The 17634-nt window shown below is 36.4% G+C and overlaps 1 protein-coding gene across 3 annotated transcripts in view; it reads left to right on the forward strand.

Annotated features, from left to right (window-relative positions):
• Window positions 1-209: 209 nt before the first annotated feature.
• LOC132698819 (serine/threonine-protein phosphatase 4 regulatory subunit 1-like) overlaps window positions 210-17634 on the forward strand; it is an 88796-nt gene continuing 71371 nt past the window's right edge. For 2 of the 3 annotated variants that reach the window (XM_060665138.1, XM_060665139.1), the window contains exons 1-3: window positions 210-426; window positions 486-527; window positions 4125-4227. In XM_060665138.1, the coding sequence (XP_060521121.1) occupies window positions 414-426; window positions 486-527; window positions 4125-4227 (158 nt within the window). In that variant the 5' untranslated portion in view covers window positions 210-413. Of the gene's footprint in view, window positions 427-485; window positions 528-1174; window positions 1884-4124; window positions 4228-17634 lie in introns of those variants that run through there. The other variant, XM_060665140.1, reaches the window with a different exon arrangement.

Below are 17634 nucleotides of genomic sequence, written 5' to 3' on the forward strand. Positions count from 1 at the left end.
TGAAGACAATCCCTCCTCCTGACGAAACAATTGAGTCGCACGGACAGTAGTCTCTTATCATTAAACTATTATAAAATATCCTGTTTTATGGGCATACGCAGGGTCGCTACGTCTTGATTAATTATAAAGTTTCCGGTATTTCGTTCGTATTGTGGTCCGTGGCCGAGAATCGTCACCACAGAACGGGCGAGCGGGCCGTCTCGCACATTTCTCCCACGCTACGGCAACGTCGCTTAAATGTCCGCCTAATAAACACAGTGTCGATTTCGTTGGTTTGAAAATTCAGTTATTTTCGTTTCGATTGTCGCCCGATCGCAAATCGAAAGTGGTCGCCGCCAAAACGTCGCATTCCGATTCCAGCGCGCGTCACGGCAAATGCCCGGTTGCGAGTTCTCCAGAAGCATAGTGGTAAAATGGCTGGTACAGGTAAACCTCCGGGATGTTTTTGTCGGCGCGTTGTCGTCTGACGTCTCGCCATGTTTTAGATCGTTCCGTGATAAACGACGGCCCAGACGATTCCGACGAAGGTAAGTCGCCCCAACGATTTCGTTATATTTAAAGTGATATTTTCCGTCGAGTTTTGTGGTGCCAGGTTCGTTCGCGTCGCTGTCACTGACCTATCATTTTTATCGGTGAAAAAGTAAAAGTAGCCTCGCGATGAATGAATTTCGTTTTTTTTTTCGTGTTTTCCCGCGTGCAACGCCAGATTTATAAGAGTTTCGAAAAATGCCAGGAATTGCAAAGTGATTATGCAGCCGGCGTCGCAGGCATTGCGCGTAGCGGGTTGCAGACCCGCCGAATACGGTTAAAATATAAGAAATTCGATAGTGAGGGTTCGAGCTGTTTTTTTTTATTTTCCAAAAATCTCGGTTGGCGTCGCGGGCGGGGAGCGGACAGCTTCGAGGCCGCCCTTGCTTCGTCCCCCTCACGCACGCCCGTATCGATCGCCGGTCGCTGGTGGCGCCCCCGCGTCGTTGCGGAGGCGCACCGTAGCTTTTTAAAGTCTCCACCCGCACGACGCCAGAAGGAGGAAAACCTCTCGGGACGCGTGGAACGCGGCTGAGGGCGGCGATGCGTTCGTGTGAGTGCACGGGGGCGTTGAAATGTGGTGAAAATGTGGTGAACATAACATTTGCCCTAGTAAAGGAGCTTTCGGTACGCTATCAAGGCTTTCGCTGTTTTCGCGTGTTTGTGGGGCCCGGCGGGGTGAGGGGTGCAGGGTCTGGACTCTTGCTGATTATAACAGAAAAAAAATGGGTACCCGCCTGCCTTCGGTTATCAGCGCGTTGGTGCGTGTTCCCGTCTATCGATTTTTGCCCCCCACCCCTCCCTTTTCCGCCCCGTGGCGTCTTGGGCGTCGCGCCGCGCCCTTGGGTGCCTTCGTCTTAATTCGGCTCCTGGTGGAAGTAGGGGGAGGTATCGTGGACGCTCTGGTCGTCTATGTTTATTTATTTATTTATTTATTTATTTGTCAACGGGTCAACCGCCCAATATAAAATAAGATTCGCATAAACAAAATGGTAAAAAACAAAATAAAAATAAAACAGAATGAAATAGATAGATAGAAGCCCAATCTTACATGCGAATTTGAGTGCTGTAGATTATAAAAAATAGTGAGATCAATATCAATCGACGTCCTCAAGTCCTTGGTGCTCCTTAAACGCTATATACCGCAGGAACCTATGCCGCACTCTTTCTATGGCCTGTATGTGGACGAAGGTGAAGGTGAAGGTGATCACGCACAGGAACGATAATCTAGCTGTGGACGCGCGCGGGAGCAGAACAGTAGCCCAAAATCTCAAGTGATTTAGACACAATGTATGAAACATGGTTTAATATCGAGTAACACTCCAAGATCCCATATTAGGAGACCTGCAACAACGGTGACCCTTTTATGTTATAAGTAGAGTTCGGATTTTTATACACAGAAAATGTTTAAAATATGCGCATAAATATGTATATGTATAATATTAATATTTCCAAAAAATATGTCAAATATATTCCTTTTTTTATTTCTTACATATATTGTTTATTGAAAATCAAGGGAAGAATAGTCATACAACGGAAAAAATTACATTATATTTACGGTTTTTAGGCATAAAAGTTATAATACTAAACACCTATATGAATGCTTTATGGTAAAAACTATTTAGTTTTACAATCAGACCTATTATTATTATTGTACCAATTGACAATTAAATGCTGTTCTAAATTTCATATGGTTAATTTTTGTCTTTTATCACTTAATATGCTTTTGTATTTTTAGAACGCCCTTTCGACGTAAGTAATTGGCGCGAATTTAAATGAAGCACGATGTTCTGGTTCCAAATAATGTTGTTACACTATTAAGTTTATCGAGAATAATTTTCCCCATTCTGCTCGGAACTTTTTTCAACTCTAACAAAAACATTTTTTCTTTCTCCAATTTTTTTAATAAAGCTACTCAGAAAACTAGAATTAGCTTTGATGTATGTCAACTGATCTATAAGTTCACATTTTTCATATAAATTTTTAGTTTTTTCAATCGAGTCTAATACAATGTTTTTTATTTTTGATTAAAGTGACTCGCGTGAAATAAGCCTGCGTCTATCCACGTCCTCCATCGAGTAATTACGGGTTCAGGAGGTAAAGGAACATTTGGCAATGTTTCTTTATAAACTTGAACTCGAAGAGGTGCTTTGACAAATATTTTTTTATATTCGAAATTAAAGAATTTCCTAGATAAGGACACTGTTTTGATTTGAACTATTTTTTTCTATCTCTGAATGGTGGGGGTAAAAAAACACAGGAAGTAGTGGAAAAGGTTTATTAAACTTATTTTTCAACCGTGCCATAGTAATGGTATCAGAGACCACATACGTGGCGCTAAATGCTTGATTTTGCCAATAATCAATAATAGTTAAAAAAATGAATCGTCAATGTGATTAATATATAATATTATTGGAGAAAGGGGTAAAGTAACTAAGTAGGCTTAGCGGTTGGCATGGTAACGGCACGACGAAGAAGACAAAACAGAAGAATCCGCGTAAACTATATCCATCCATCCATCCAAAACACCTTTAGAGAACGAAATGGGTTCCCAATAGGCAGTATATCACCACGGTCAGATATGTAATTAATTATAATCATAAAAGGTGCATTAGGTTTATTTATAATTTTTTTCGCAATTTAATTATTGTGGATCGCCTGATCTATTTCGTTTATGCAATACGCGTATTCTTTGCATTTAAATGGCTCAAACCAGTCTTTCTATACAGAGAGAACGCCATTTTGAACATTTAGGGCGCCATTAATGATTTTGCTATACGCGTAGTTGGGTTTTGTTTGAACTAAAATAAATTTATACAGTTCATGGCGTTAGAAATCATAAACCAGAGCGGACCAATGATTCTTTGCTCTCAATTATGTTTTATATGTAAAATAAAATAAAAGTAGTATCGAATCTTTACTATATCTCTAATGCTGCTTCTATTATACCTACGCAAAACGGTGTTTTTAAATTAATTTTTATTTATATCTACTCGCTGTGTTTTTTTTGCGCTCTTTCGTCGTAGCTGAAAATATTTATACCATTATATTTGAATTTTTCGGGGAAATCATTAAAATAGTTATTTTTAACATGAAGCGGCTCCTATCGGCCCGTAAAAGAATTAATATCGTGGTATTGACATGCCAGTCGAAGCTCCCATAAATATTCTTTAAAACTAAACCAAGTTCTGAATCAGTATTTGACCCTTGCCCCTCCCTTAATTTGACGACATAGAAAAAGGTAGTTCAAACAAAATTTTTTTTTTCCAAGTTGCAATACCAAAACGAGGCGTCCTTTATTCATTTTACATTTTCACAAATAATCGCAACACTTGACACTAGATGGCGCTAATGCAAGTAACCAAAAACCAACCAAAACTAACAATGTTTTTGTTTTTTGAAATATTAAATCGAGTTTTCGAAATCCAACATTTTTTTTTCGTATTTCGGATTTTTTTAAAATTTTGTTGAACTTTTCTGTTAAATTGTTTTTTTTCTTATTTATTTTTCACTAATTTTTCGGACCTCTTTCTTTTTTAATTTTTAAACATTTTGGAAAATTGTATCAAATTTTTACGTTGCCTTTTTGTTTGTAGGTTTCGAGCAGGGGGACTGTTCCAGCTCCGGGGGGCACCCGGAGGAGCCCGCCTCGTTACCCCTTCTCCGCTTCAGAAGGAGCGCCGAACACATCTTCGAACGGTGAGTCTTTTTTTTTATATATATATATTTTTTGGAAACGAGAAAAATGTCCTCTGCGTGACGTCACCTCGGCGTGACCCCCTTTTTCGTAACGGGGGCGAATATTTTTAGATCGAAAAAAAAATGTCGGCTGTTCGACCGTACAGTCTGCTGCCTTGGTGAAGGGTGGAGGGGGGAACGTCGAACGGGGGGGTGGGGGGGCGACGCTTTCCGTCGCCGGCGTCGGTCATCGGCCCCGCGCCTCGCGCGGTGACCCATATTGAAACCGCTAAGCGAAGTAGGGGGTAAGGGGGAATAATTGAAGGTGTCTGACAAATATTCGTCTTTTTTTATATTTTCGTTATATTTACAGCGGAGTTCGGATATAGTAAACATGTTTATTGTGAACAATCTCTTATAATGCTACACTTTTCCAAATACACTCAGAAACTCTCGTAAGACAAAACGAAAATTTTTACTGTTTATAGTGAACCCGGAACTTTCGGATATAGTGAAGATTAAGATAAATTTTCTGTTTTTAATGAACTTTTTCGGAGATTCTCTCCCATTAATTCTCGGTTGGGATTTAGATTTCGTGGAGAATGTCGATGACAGACCTTCAAAACGAAACGCATTAACTTTGAACGAAAAATACGATTAGAAAATATTCTCATAACTGATCCAGTTCTTCAGCAAAGGGCAGGTGAAATTGGAAGTAGAATAGAAGAAAGAGATTTTGTGTGTTCCATAAGTTGGATTGAACGTTTTAAGAAGAGAAATTGTATCTCTGGAGGAAAAATTGTTTTTAAGGCATTGAAATTCCAAGAAAAAAGGTGTGCAGGTCGAAAATTGTCCCAGGTTCGAATAACAGTTCTGCTTACTGCAAAAATGTCTGGGACAGAAAGGAGAAGGCTGTTTGCTATCGGCAAATCGGTAAATCCAAGATGTTTTAAAAAGAAGACCCTACCAGTTAAGTACGGGTCAAACAGCAAAGCGTTTACCGAAGAGCTGCTCCAATGGAATACAGAATTGAAGAAGAAGAACAGAAAAATTATTCTTCTAGTAGATGATTGTCCGGCACATCCTAATGTGCCGTTAAACCAAATCAAACTGGTTTTTATGGCACCTAATACCAGTTCAAAACTGGAATCCTTGGATCGAGGCGTAATCCATTCCATGAAGCGTCACCAAGGCAAGATTTTGCTAATAAAGATGATAAAAGCAATCGACAATGGACAATATTTTTAAGTAAACAAAATACATTAGAACTAAAAGTTCAGATTTTCACGAAATTATATATATTCACATGACAATTGTTTCTACAACACCGTGTCTATTTAAATCTAATTGATCGCTAAGCAATACATTTGAATGCCTCATTTTGTTAATCTCCATGGCTTTTTGTGGCTGTGTGTAAAATATCAAAATTTTCGTCAAAAATGTGTTTTTCTTTGTTAAGTGTGTAGCATAATTAGTTATAAGTTAGCTATTTTTAAATCACATTTTGACAAATGTTTTGAAACTTTTTCACTGTTCGTGTTCCGTATTAGGTTTCGGATAAATAGAGTTTACTTGTTGTCTGGATTTATTTTTTTATTTATAATTTTGTCGATAATGGACGGATTGTAGCCATTGTTCAGTGCAATTTGCAATCATATTCAGTTCTTTGTTGTATTTTTCTGTCGAGAGTCGCGTATTAAGAAGTTTGTGGTATAAAAGAGTGAAATGCAGCCATTTTGTGTGTATAAGGGTGATTTGAGCTGTTATGTATGACTGTGTCCATGTGTGAAGGTTTATGGTAAATGGAAAAATCGAATTTATTTTGCGTTTTCGTCTAAAAAATTAATAGAGTTAACCTGTTCAATCCTGATAGTGAATTTTATATGATTATGTAACAAGTTAATGTAATTGTCCGTCCGTTCCAACAAAGCAAGCACAGACATCAACCACGTTTCTATACCTCCATAGAAAACTTTTACTTAAAGGATGTTCTAGTATGATATTTTCCAAATTATCCATAAAAATCTCGGCTAACAAAGGACTAAGTGGGTTTCCCATAATCAAACCTTCCTTAGAGATGTGAATATGTCCATTAAATTCAAAATAATTTTGGACTAAAGATACTATTAAGCAATGTAATAAATCTTGGTTCCCCAATGGGTTAACGTGTTTACGAGTTAGGGTGAAATCTACTAAATCTATCACATCCATAGGCGGAATACTGGGGAATAAGTTTTGTACATCAAAAGACGATAATGTTGCTTTGGAAGGGATTTTGATATATTTAATTTTGTTGATTAATTCAATAGAATTTTTTATTGCAATTTTTGGTTTTAAATCTATATGGAACTTTAAAATATTTACGAATTTTGTTGAGAGTTTAACTGCTGGAGCCGTTACATAAGACACTTGTTTATGTAATTTAACTAAAGAATATAATTCTCGCGGTTGTGGATTCATAATTGCTAAAAAATACTTGTCTTTCTCACTAATATGGAGTTAGTAATTACTTGACTTGTCTTTGATATAACTCGGTAGGATCGTGTTTGATACATTGCAAAAGTTCTGGTTTAAAAAAATTGTTGGTTTTTTGAAATATATTCTGGGGAATCGATAGCTATGACTGTCTTCCATTTATCTGCACGTGTAAGTATTATGTTATTTTCAGAAACTTAGTTTTTGATAGTTTGTACTAGTGGCATTTGAGAAATTTTTTGTTTTTATCTATTAATTGAGAGTTTGTTTAAATTAGAATCGTTAATGTCCTTAATTGCTAATTCACGATTGATCCCTAAACAGTCTAATTCTCTATTAATGTACGAGTGCTGTAAGTTAAAGTTGAAACCTTTTTCCAGAAATTCAACGTCATTTTTAGAAAATGTTGTGTGTGTTAAGTTTATGAACCTGTTGTAAAATTGGTGGTCGGTATAATTAGATACTTTTGTATTAGAAATTCATTTGTCTAACTTTAGTTTTTGTCTAAGAAACATTTGATGAATGATAGATGAAATGTCTGTTCGAATTCTATAATCAAATGTGTCAAATTCTAGGGGTCTATGAGATAATTCAGAATGAATTATCTTTACATAAATGTTATTTGCATCCCGTTTTGTGTACTCGCGTCTTCGTTCTTCCTTCATCCATTTTGTTAATATTTAACAAAGTTTATCTTGACTTTGCAGTTCTGCGAGACGTGGAAGACACTTTATTACATCAATTTTGCAAAAGTTCCATAGTGGTCCGCAGGAGCATTAAAAAAAAATGCGTCACTCTAGCTCACAAAGACTTAAAAATACAAAGCTGCGTAGTGACTTTCTAAACTGCCTAGCGAAAACAATCTTGTTATATACGGAAATCGCAGAGACATAGAAATAATTTTTATTTGCCAAAACAGAGCCCTGCGAATTATATTGCAGTGAAACTTTCAAGAGTCATGTGGGGGTAAATTTAAGGAAAATAAAATTTTAACTTTAGCTGCAATTTCCATACAAGAGAGCATACTGTTCGTCTTTGAAAACAGAAACCTTTTCGAAAATAGTTTGACTCAGGAAGTACACTTACTTATCCCAGACAAAGACTGACTATGAGTGAGATAGGTGCGTAATTTCAATGATTAGGTGTTAAACAGCATAAAGACGATTAAAGATTTCAAAATGTTAAAGAAAACAATTTTTAATTTACTCGTAGAAATAGACCCATATAGTTTAGAAGAATGCTTTAGTTTTTGTCGAAGAAACTTCTAATGAATGATAGATGAAATGTCTGTTCGAACTGTAGAATGGAATGTGTCAAATTGTATGGGATTAAGTCTATGAGATAATTCTTTTACATAAATGTTGTTTGTATCCAGTTTTCTGTACTCGTGTATTCGTTCTTCCTTCATCCATTTCGTCTGGCCTTGGGTCTGGGCTTTCCTTGCAGCGGGACTTCTGTTGTTGGTTTTTAATGTTATAAACTTGGGAAAAACCTTATTTTGTAGACATTTGTTAAAAAAACAAATGTTTTTGGAACATATTCGGCAATTTGAAATACCAAATAAATAACCAAGAAACCCATTTCAGCTTCTTTCAAAAATTGTATATATAGTAGTAGGTAGTTTGTAAATAGTACATTTGATAAAGGTGTTGTCGAAACAATTGTCATGTGAAAATAGATAATTTCGTGAAAATCTGAACTTTTAGTTCTTATTTATATAGTTAAATGGATTTTCTTCAATTAAAAGCCACCTCAGTTCAATTTTAGTAAATTATTGTCAAGCCACTATGACATAAATTGCAAGTCCGAACTAATGCGGTTCACCACTTATTCCCAATTGTTACCTTTAACAAGCAAAACTGTTTCATCAGCAAAAGAGATGATTTTACCGAAAACATCAATAGTAAGTAGTTGATTTATGTATATAAGAAGAAGTATGGGTCCTGGAACCGCCGAATTCCGTAGGTTACAGTTATTAATCTCTACCATTTGTTGTCAATTTTTCAGGTGACTTTCATTTAGTTAAGTGAGCAGGTCCTCTTATACCAGCTAGATATAGTTTAGTCAAATGCCGCGAGTGGCTTACAGTATCGAATGCTTTTGCTAAGTCAATGAACACTGCAGCACATGGTCTTGAATTATCTAAGCATCAATATATATTTGACGATAGCATAGCAATAGCATCATTAGTTGACTTGTCATCAGTAAAACCAAACTGGCAATTAGATATTATATGATTTTTAGTAAAAAAAGAAGCTAGCCGAACTTTTAAGGCTTTTTCGAAAATTTTTGTCACATTAAAAATAAGACTTATTGGCCTGCAATTATCAAGAGTATTTTTTTCTCCTTTTTTATAAATGGGTTTTATTAAAGAAATTTTGAAATGGGAGCGACATTTACCAGTTGTAAACATTAGGTTAATAATTTGGCAGACTGGCTTTATGATACGGATATAGAAATAGAACGTTTGTTAGTAGTAAAATTGTTCAGGTATTTTTTTTCTCACGACTCACCGTTCGTGAGATATCGCGGTTTTCGACTATTAGAAAAATCATATTTTACATAGTATGCCCGTAAACGCACACCTATACACGTTAACGGACGTAACAGTACGATCAATCAAGTGTTTGATTTGATATATGAATTGTGCCTAAGTTTTGACTTATTTTTCTGTATTTTGACTGGATCAGTTTTCATGGCATTGATATTTTGAAAAGTCCCTTGTGTTGGGTATTTAACCCAAGTACCTTAAGTTCCGTACCGTCTATCCAGGTCTTCCTGGAGTGCTAGACAGTTATTTCGATTGGTTGTTCTTAAGAACAGTTTCAGATTGTCACCAAGAAGAGAGAAGATACTATGCTTAAAACATGACGTAACTTTCTATCCAGCCCAGTAAAGTACCAAGATCTCAAGTTTCTTACTAGAGTTTGGTAAAGAATCTGATAATTGACTTTTTGCCGGTCCACAACCCTGTCAACGGACGCCTATGGGGGCGCCAGATGTTCGGAAGCAGCTGCGTTTCGGGGCGGCTCGTGCCCGTCATCATCTGCCTTCGCGCACTTATATTTTTGATTTTCCGTTTTGGCCTTTTTATTTTTAGCCACGTATAGGGCTAACGGTGAAGGGACGGGGGCGATCCGGCGTAAACCTAATTTTAACGGAGTAATTAGCACGTTCGTGATTCGATCCCCTTCTGAATTTCTTATCAAATTGAAAACATTCAAAACAATTTCTGTAGTATCCGAAGACAAATGGATCTGTTTGTTTTTATTATGCTGAGGTAGTTCGTCTTTTAAATTGTCATTAGGTTCGACTACTATATCCACTTCGTCTCTCCATATTTGAAAGTGTTAAAAAACAGGAATCTTTAAAAATTGTGATTCTAATACGTATTCTTACGACGTACACAAATCGAAGAATTATCTGGAAGACACAAAAATACAAGAAAAAGAATGTTCGATCGATCGATAGGCTCCCCAGGCACGCAAATTTACACAAAAATTACCCCTGATTTCAGTCATATCTTCAAATTGAAAAATGAAAAAGATCTTGCATTCATCTACAATGATATTTGAGCAACATCTTAACGATATTGCTTTCTACAAAAACAATGGACGATAATTACAATGTACCTTGACTTCTCAGAAAGGCATTCGATTGATAAAAAGACGAACCATGTTGGAAGACCGCATTCGGTGATGATGATGATTATTAATCATCTATGCAACAACTCTGTTGTTTATTTTATCAAACTGTTAGATAAAAAAAAAGGCGTTTTAGATGTTTTGCAATAAATAAGTTTAAATACCCTAAAAACTATTCAGAGAGCACACTGGTTTTGTCACTCTAATGATGTTTTCCTTCTACTATCATACTACTACACTGCTAAGCACTTTAAATGCTTGGTCGAATTATGTATGAAAAGCTTAACAAAATACGGTCGAAACTCTATATAGCGAAATTGAAGGGACTGCTTTTTTTTTTTCACTTGAACAATAACAATACGCATATGTGTTTTGTAATATTTAATTATTTTGTATACATATTTTAACATCTACTTAGGAACATTTTATATAAATATTTAAGAACTACATTTTTGGCTTTGGCTTGTATTTTCACCATTTCTTCGAGAGGGGCATCTTCCCCATGGTATATAAAAAATTTATCTAGCAGGTTAACTGAATATAGGGCTTGTTGAATGGTTGGTGATGGTCCCAGATCAACTTCTTCATCTTCTTCTTCCTCTTGGTGCTCTTCCTCACCCTTTCCTGCTTGTTGTAATATGGCTTCCTCTGTCAAGTCTGCTGTTGTAGGCAAATCCTGATCTATCTTCATAAAATCTTGCACCTCCTCACTTGTAAACGTAATTTTTGTTTGAAACTGCTTTATCCACTCGCTTAGTAGCTGATCATCTTCCAAGTCCTGTTCGCATTCTGTTTCGGTAATAAGTCCTGCATGACGATAGGAGTGTTGAATTGTTTCTGCTGTCACCTCTTTCCAAGCTTTACTAATAAAGTTGACTGCATCTAGCATATTAATGGAAAATTTGTCTTCGGACTCGATCATTTCCATTGAAATGTTTTTCCTGTATCGAGTTTTAAGACTTTTTATTACGCTCCGATCCATCGGCTGTAAAATACTTACTGTTTTGACTGGAAGAAATGCAATTTTAATATTCCGTAGATTTGGAATATGGGGATGCACAGGGCAGTTATCTCATTTAATTTATTCAATTCTGCATCCTATCTCCGAATCTCATCTTCAAAAATATGCGATGTCATCCATGCAGACTTGTTTGCCTTGTAAGTGACCGGTAAATGCTTGATGTTCTTAAAACATCGTGGGTTAGTTGATTTTCCAATCACGACTAGCTTTCTTTTTTCTCTCCCACTCATATTGGCAGCTACTAACACTGGATACGTTCTTTAGGAAGTTTTCCTTCCACACACTTTTCGCTTCGAAATTTAAGAGTTTTATCTGGCGTCATTTTTAAAAAAATACCAGTTTCGTCAGCAGGGTACTTTTCCCAACCATCCTTCCGAAGCCTTGGAATCGATAGTGCCAAGCTCTTCAGCAAACTTTTCTGTTTTTAGCTCTACGATAGGTCCAGAGAGTAAGACGTTGCTGTTGGAACCACTGCAACATTGCCCGATCCAAAATCTTCAAATTTTGGCTTTCTTAGTTTTTACTTCAGCTTCAGCCCGAATGATTTTTTCTTTGCACTTCTAAATCGCGGATACAGTCGACGGTGTCAGTCCGTATCGACGTCCCACATCACTTTTCTTTTCTCCCCGTTCTATCTCCCGAATGAAAGCAACTTTCGGCTTACATTCCTTACTTACTTTTTTCTGTCGGTATAGAGAATAAGAAATTCGTCATACAGAGTGGATTAATACATAGCTTTGTATGGAGACCTAATAGTAAAACAAATTTTGTTCGTAGTACACAGTCTCGCTATAGGGAGTTTTCACTGTACCTTTTGTTAGTGCAATTGTTTTAAAAATATTTTTCAACAAATAAAGTGAATTATTATCATCCACATTAATATTATTTACAAAAAATGACAACATCCTAACAAAAAGATAGATAATAAACGATTCTTCTTTAAAAAAAAAACGCGTACTACTAATAATATTTAACAAAATGGGCAGACATTTATTTAAGATATAATAATGATGAACGAATGACATCGTTATGACCAAAGACGAGGTTTCTATTTTTTTAAGCGAAATCATTTTTATTTTATAAGAAATCAGTGGCGTACCATTAGTGTCAGACAGACTGTGCATGTGTGCCATATTTCAAAGTGATGTTTGGTATATTAAAATTTAAGACCTATTTTCATATGAATTATAAACATTCAATTCACCCTGTTTGGAATCAAATATCATTATTCCAAATACCAAATTGCTATTATTCGGAAATATAATATAATAAACTTTTGCCAGATTGCCGCGAAACGATTGGCAACGTTGGAATTTAGCTTGAACTTTTTCACAATTAGGAGTTCTAAACGGTTGAAGTTGTGCCACAGACCACCGAAACTCCATTTATTTGTGAGATCTTCGAGAACTTGAATCCATCCGTCCGGTATATATATATGTTTAAACGCGACGCGGGAAGGGGGACGACGACGACACTGACTTAAAACGGGGCCCTCTAAAGGGCCTCACCGCACGCATCTGCTCGGGGGACAGGTGCTCAGTTTATCGTCGCTTCTGCTTAATATACAGAGTGCGCAAAACTTATATTTTTTGTCTCGGTTTTTTTTTTTCAAAACGACATTCGGGTCGAAAAACTGGGAAACCGATCCTGAGAAAGGATCAATGCTTACCAGAAAACAAATTAACCGTCGTTTTATGTTTTTTTTGTCGGTTTTGTCAGATCCGATTTATGAAAGTAACATTTTTCAAGTATTGTACTGAGGTTGGGTTTTACCTTGGTAAACATTCATTTCGCACACTTGGGTTAGATCCCACCGAGTTAATGTCAAAAACAAATCTGTAATTGCAGATTCGTCATTAATTAAATCATGTGTGGTTTCTTTTGTAACAGTCAAACGTTCTACTACAAGATTAATACAAATTTCAGAATCTCATATGATTTAACGTTAAAGATCATAAACTTCCTCCCAATGCAGTTCTAGTTTCTAGATAACCCTAATATTTATTAAATCTGCTTAATATATACCGCGTTCCACAAAAAATTTTGAAGAAGATTTGATTATTTTAAAGCAAATAGCTTTTAACTACTAAAAAACAGTTTGAAATAACTCTGAACGAACCGAAAATTGATAAAGCAATAAAATATATACGAAAACTTGGCAAAAATTGAACTGAGATGGCTTTTGATGAAAATGCATTTATCAAAATAAATAAGAACTAAAAGTTCAGATTTTCACGAAATTATATATTATGGCATGACAATTGTTTCGACAACACCGTGTCTTTATCAAATGTTCATCTAAATTTAGCATACGGTAGTTTTACATTAAAACAACAGATCCAATCAAAAAAAAAAAATTGAAGGGATAGTTCAAAGACTTAAGCAGCAAAAAAGGAATACAGGTTTTATTATTGTATTATATTTTTTATATAAAGTTTTTTTATCCTTTCGCACATAAAGAAACAAAAAGGATATATTATTGTACATCGCGTTCCATTTGAAAACATTTTGATCGGGCCTGTATATTTTTTGTTTAGTGCATGTGACGGACGTGTTCGAAGATTTTTCTCGAAATCCAATTGCCCGATTCTTTAATGAACAAGTAACTATCGACGGGTGTACAACTGCCTTTTGGTAACTAATGCCGCCCAGGGCGAGGTCGGAAACTTTTCAAGGATAAAAGTACGACTGTTGCCTGGCATAACCGTTGCGCCGCCGCTGCGTCCAGGCGTCGCGACGCGTGGGTGCGTCGCGACGTCCGGCGTCTATTTTTACCTTGGTGTTGTGACTGGGGCCCCCTGCGATCAGCTAAATTTAAAACACGACAGTTGACGGAGGTAGTGGCGGTAAAGAGGTGGGAGGGGGTTAGGAAAGAAAGAGAAGACGGTCCAGCCATGCCTGTATATTGTATATTTTGCGAGATCACTGTGTTTTTTTGCGAAGCCGGGAGGGTGTGGCAAAGAAACCCGGAGATATGGCGGGAAACAGCCCTCTGCAGCCTATAACTCTCATAATTTTGAGGTGCTTGGAAAAAATACTTTCATTATTTATTATAAACAAATCAAAATAAGAAAAAACCGCACCTAAATAAATGTTATGCTCATTAGTGTGCGGATGATATGCAAATATACTTATCATTCTCAGACCCAGGTTGTACTGTTTGACAATAACAAAGAGCAAAATATCCAGTATAATGATCTGAGACTTTTTATGAAAGGTACACCGCTTTTTTGATACTTACTGGCCTTATTTAGACTGAAAGACTACTTCTCTAGAAGACCAATGCAGCTATGGTTTGCTTAAATTTGATCATGATCACGTTAGCGTATAAAATTACTAGGTACCAGTTCTATGTTCCCACGCACTGCACTGCGGCTGGCTGCGTGTTCATCTAATTCTACATTTAAGAAAGGATTAAAAAAGCAGGTCTAAGGAATAGATCATTTCTTGAAAACTTTATGGAGCCGAAAAAATTCTTGATCGAGAACACGTGGAAGATTTGGCTGCATAAACTTTTATTCTTATTAATTTTTCAATAATGTACAGGGTGCGCCGCAAACTAAAAAAAAAAACTGTGAAATGGGTCCCCCCCCTATTATTGAAAAGTGGCGATAACTGTGTTTCGGATATCAGTTTTTTTTACATGGCAATAAAGCTCGCATACACAGCTAAAACTTAACAAAGTTTGCCGTACCTTTGAAGTTCACTTTGAAGACACTTTATACACGGTGTACGCACAATAAAATTACATCGATTTTGAGAAAGTTCGGTAGTGTTCCGTAGGAGCACGATAGAAAAACAACGCGACCCTCTGAGAAGCGACTTGTCTTTCAAATAAAAAGCTGCTTCGCGCTACGCGCTACGAACTTGCCCCGCCCACCTGCCATTTTTCGAAAGCAATCTTGTTAAATTTTGAATATTCTGCCACCTGTGCAACTCTATTTCAGTATGGTCTTTCTGTTGTATTTTAATAAAGGTTATTATTATTATTAACCTATCTTTGCATAATTTTATATACTGATATTTGTATTCTGAAGAGGGCACCGTTGTAAACTACGAAAGAATTCGTCCCCCGACCAGGCTCCTACTCCCTCTGCTCTCCTGTGCTTTGTTTCCGTCTCTCTCTCTCGCATTTCGCATCCGGTTTCGGTCAATGGCTGACATTAGGCCTCCACCTCTATTCTAAACCCCCGTTACCCGCCCCCCACCTCTTGCCGGATTAAGCTTTTTGGGCCACACGCGCGCGCGCGCGCGCTCCTACAGGGTGGTCCCCCTCTTGTATGAACGTACCTCCATGTCTTCCATCAAGTCGTGACTCTAGTGGTAGGGATCTAGTAGATACATATAGCTGCTACTAGATATAGAAAGGCCCTGCCTATGCTAATAGTACGGGAACTCGTAAAGCAACTGTGTAACAAAATTTTGATAGGGTCCGTTCAATATTAACCCATATTATCCCAAGCATAAAAAAAATACTTTTTTGCTCTGAAATCATTTATTTTGTTGCACTTACATTACATGTGTCAAAAAAAACTCGAAATCAACAAAAAGTACTGGTGCGTAAACGAACCACTGGGAAAAAACATTAATTAATGTTTTGGGGCACATAAGATGTAACATATAATGGATACATAAAGATACAAAAGAAACTTCAAATTCAACAGAAAACAACTAAAAGTAGATTTTTTTCCAAGTAGAACCTGATTTGATAAAAAAAAACGCATAATATTTTATGGTGCATGAGTGCACCACTGGTAACATCCGGTTTCATTTCTATTGATATTTTACGAAGCATGAATTACACTTACTACAAACTTACAAAACGCACTTCATCTATGGCAGGTGCAAGATTCTTTGAGTAATTGTTTTATCAGTTTTTAAAAGTCGCAAAGCAATGTAAGATTTAAAATCAAATCAATCACTTCGTCATCAAAAAACATATTTCAAGCGGAGTTTTTCCAGAAATCTTATTTTTAGTTCCTCAGATGATCTAAATTCATCGGATATATGTGTGTGAGTGTACTCAATCTGACCTTTCTTCGATTTGACAGTAGAAGCAAGCCTGTCTTTTTGCAGAAAGCATACGTCTTCTTCTGAATTCCTGGGCTTCATCATCTGATGAGTCCCATTCAGGTTCAGTAGTTGATGAATTACAGGACTGTTGAAGGACAGCTGTATCATTCGGTGTACGTAACTCAATAGTTCCAACTATACCAGTTGGTTCCCCAAACTCTTGTAGATTTATGTTATGGTTCATATCTTCTTCGTCAGTGAAGATATGCACGTCGGGTGGAATATAGACCGCGTCACTATGTTCTGTAAATATTTTTCACTTTATTTTTAGCATAAATTTACAAAGAATGGAATGCTTCAATACATAAGAATACGTAAATCCAAATAATACTTACGACTTTCATTGTTATTGTCCTCATCCATCACGATCTCCTCCATAGCCGCCTCTAATTTCTTTTGCACTGCACAAGGCACAAACTAATACTTAAGAACACGCTAATTATTGGATGTTTATTCTACATGCGCTGACTTGTCTAGACTTGCAAGTTGTGTTTCACGGATAAAACCAGTGGTGCATTCATGCACCAGTAAATATTTTCAAAAAATAAAGCATAATCAATATAATATTTCCAATGTATGTTTTCTGCGATGTAATGTACATGCTATAGACTTAACAAAAATATTAATATATTTTTTTACTATTTTCAATTTACTTAAAAATGTGATACAAGTTTATGTACCGCTTTTGTTAACTTTTGAAGTCATATATAAGGTAATAACGCACCACTAAGGCCTTGAGGCTTCCAACAACCAACATGGCCGCTGCAATATTTTCTGAAAATATGTTGAAATTTTAAGGCAAAAAATGAATTAAAGTGTAGAACGCGTTGTTAAAAAAATTTGCGACAAGTGCAGTGTTAGTATTATGCTGAATTACAGCACACGGATCAGCGTTCTGGTTCTTTAACGATACCAGCGATAATTTTTCCCGAATTTGTGCCCTTAAATCGATGCAAACAGTTTGTTTTTATTAATTTAGTTTAACCTCTATTGAAAATGTAAATAAAGTCGAATTCACGTGGTACTAAATATCGCACTGGAAACATCTAACTGGAAAAAATGTTCAACATGCACCTCGTATAGACACAACGCTCATTCTTGCGTCGCAGGTCAAATAATTACAGAAAGTTTCGCCTTTTGTCTAGTTTATATGCAAGGTCAGAGAAATTTAGTGAACAACTACCATGCTAAGATTGAAAAACAAAAACAATTGTA

The sequence above is a fragment of the Cylas formicarius genome, unplaced genomic scaffold (genome assembly GCF_029955315.1).
Source record: "Cylas formicarius isolate icCylForm1 unplaced genomic scaffold, icCylForm1.1 PGA_scaffold_2__14_contigs__length_35257938, whole genome shotgun sequence".
Lineage (NCBI taxonomy): Eukaryota > Metazoa > Arthropoda > Insecta > Coleoptera > Brentidae > Cylas > Cylas formicarius.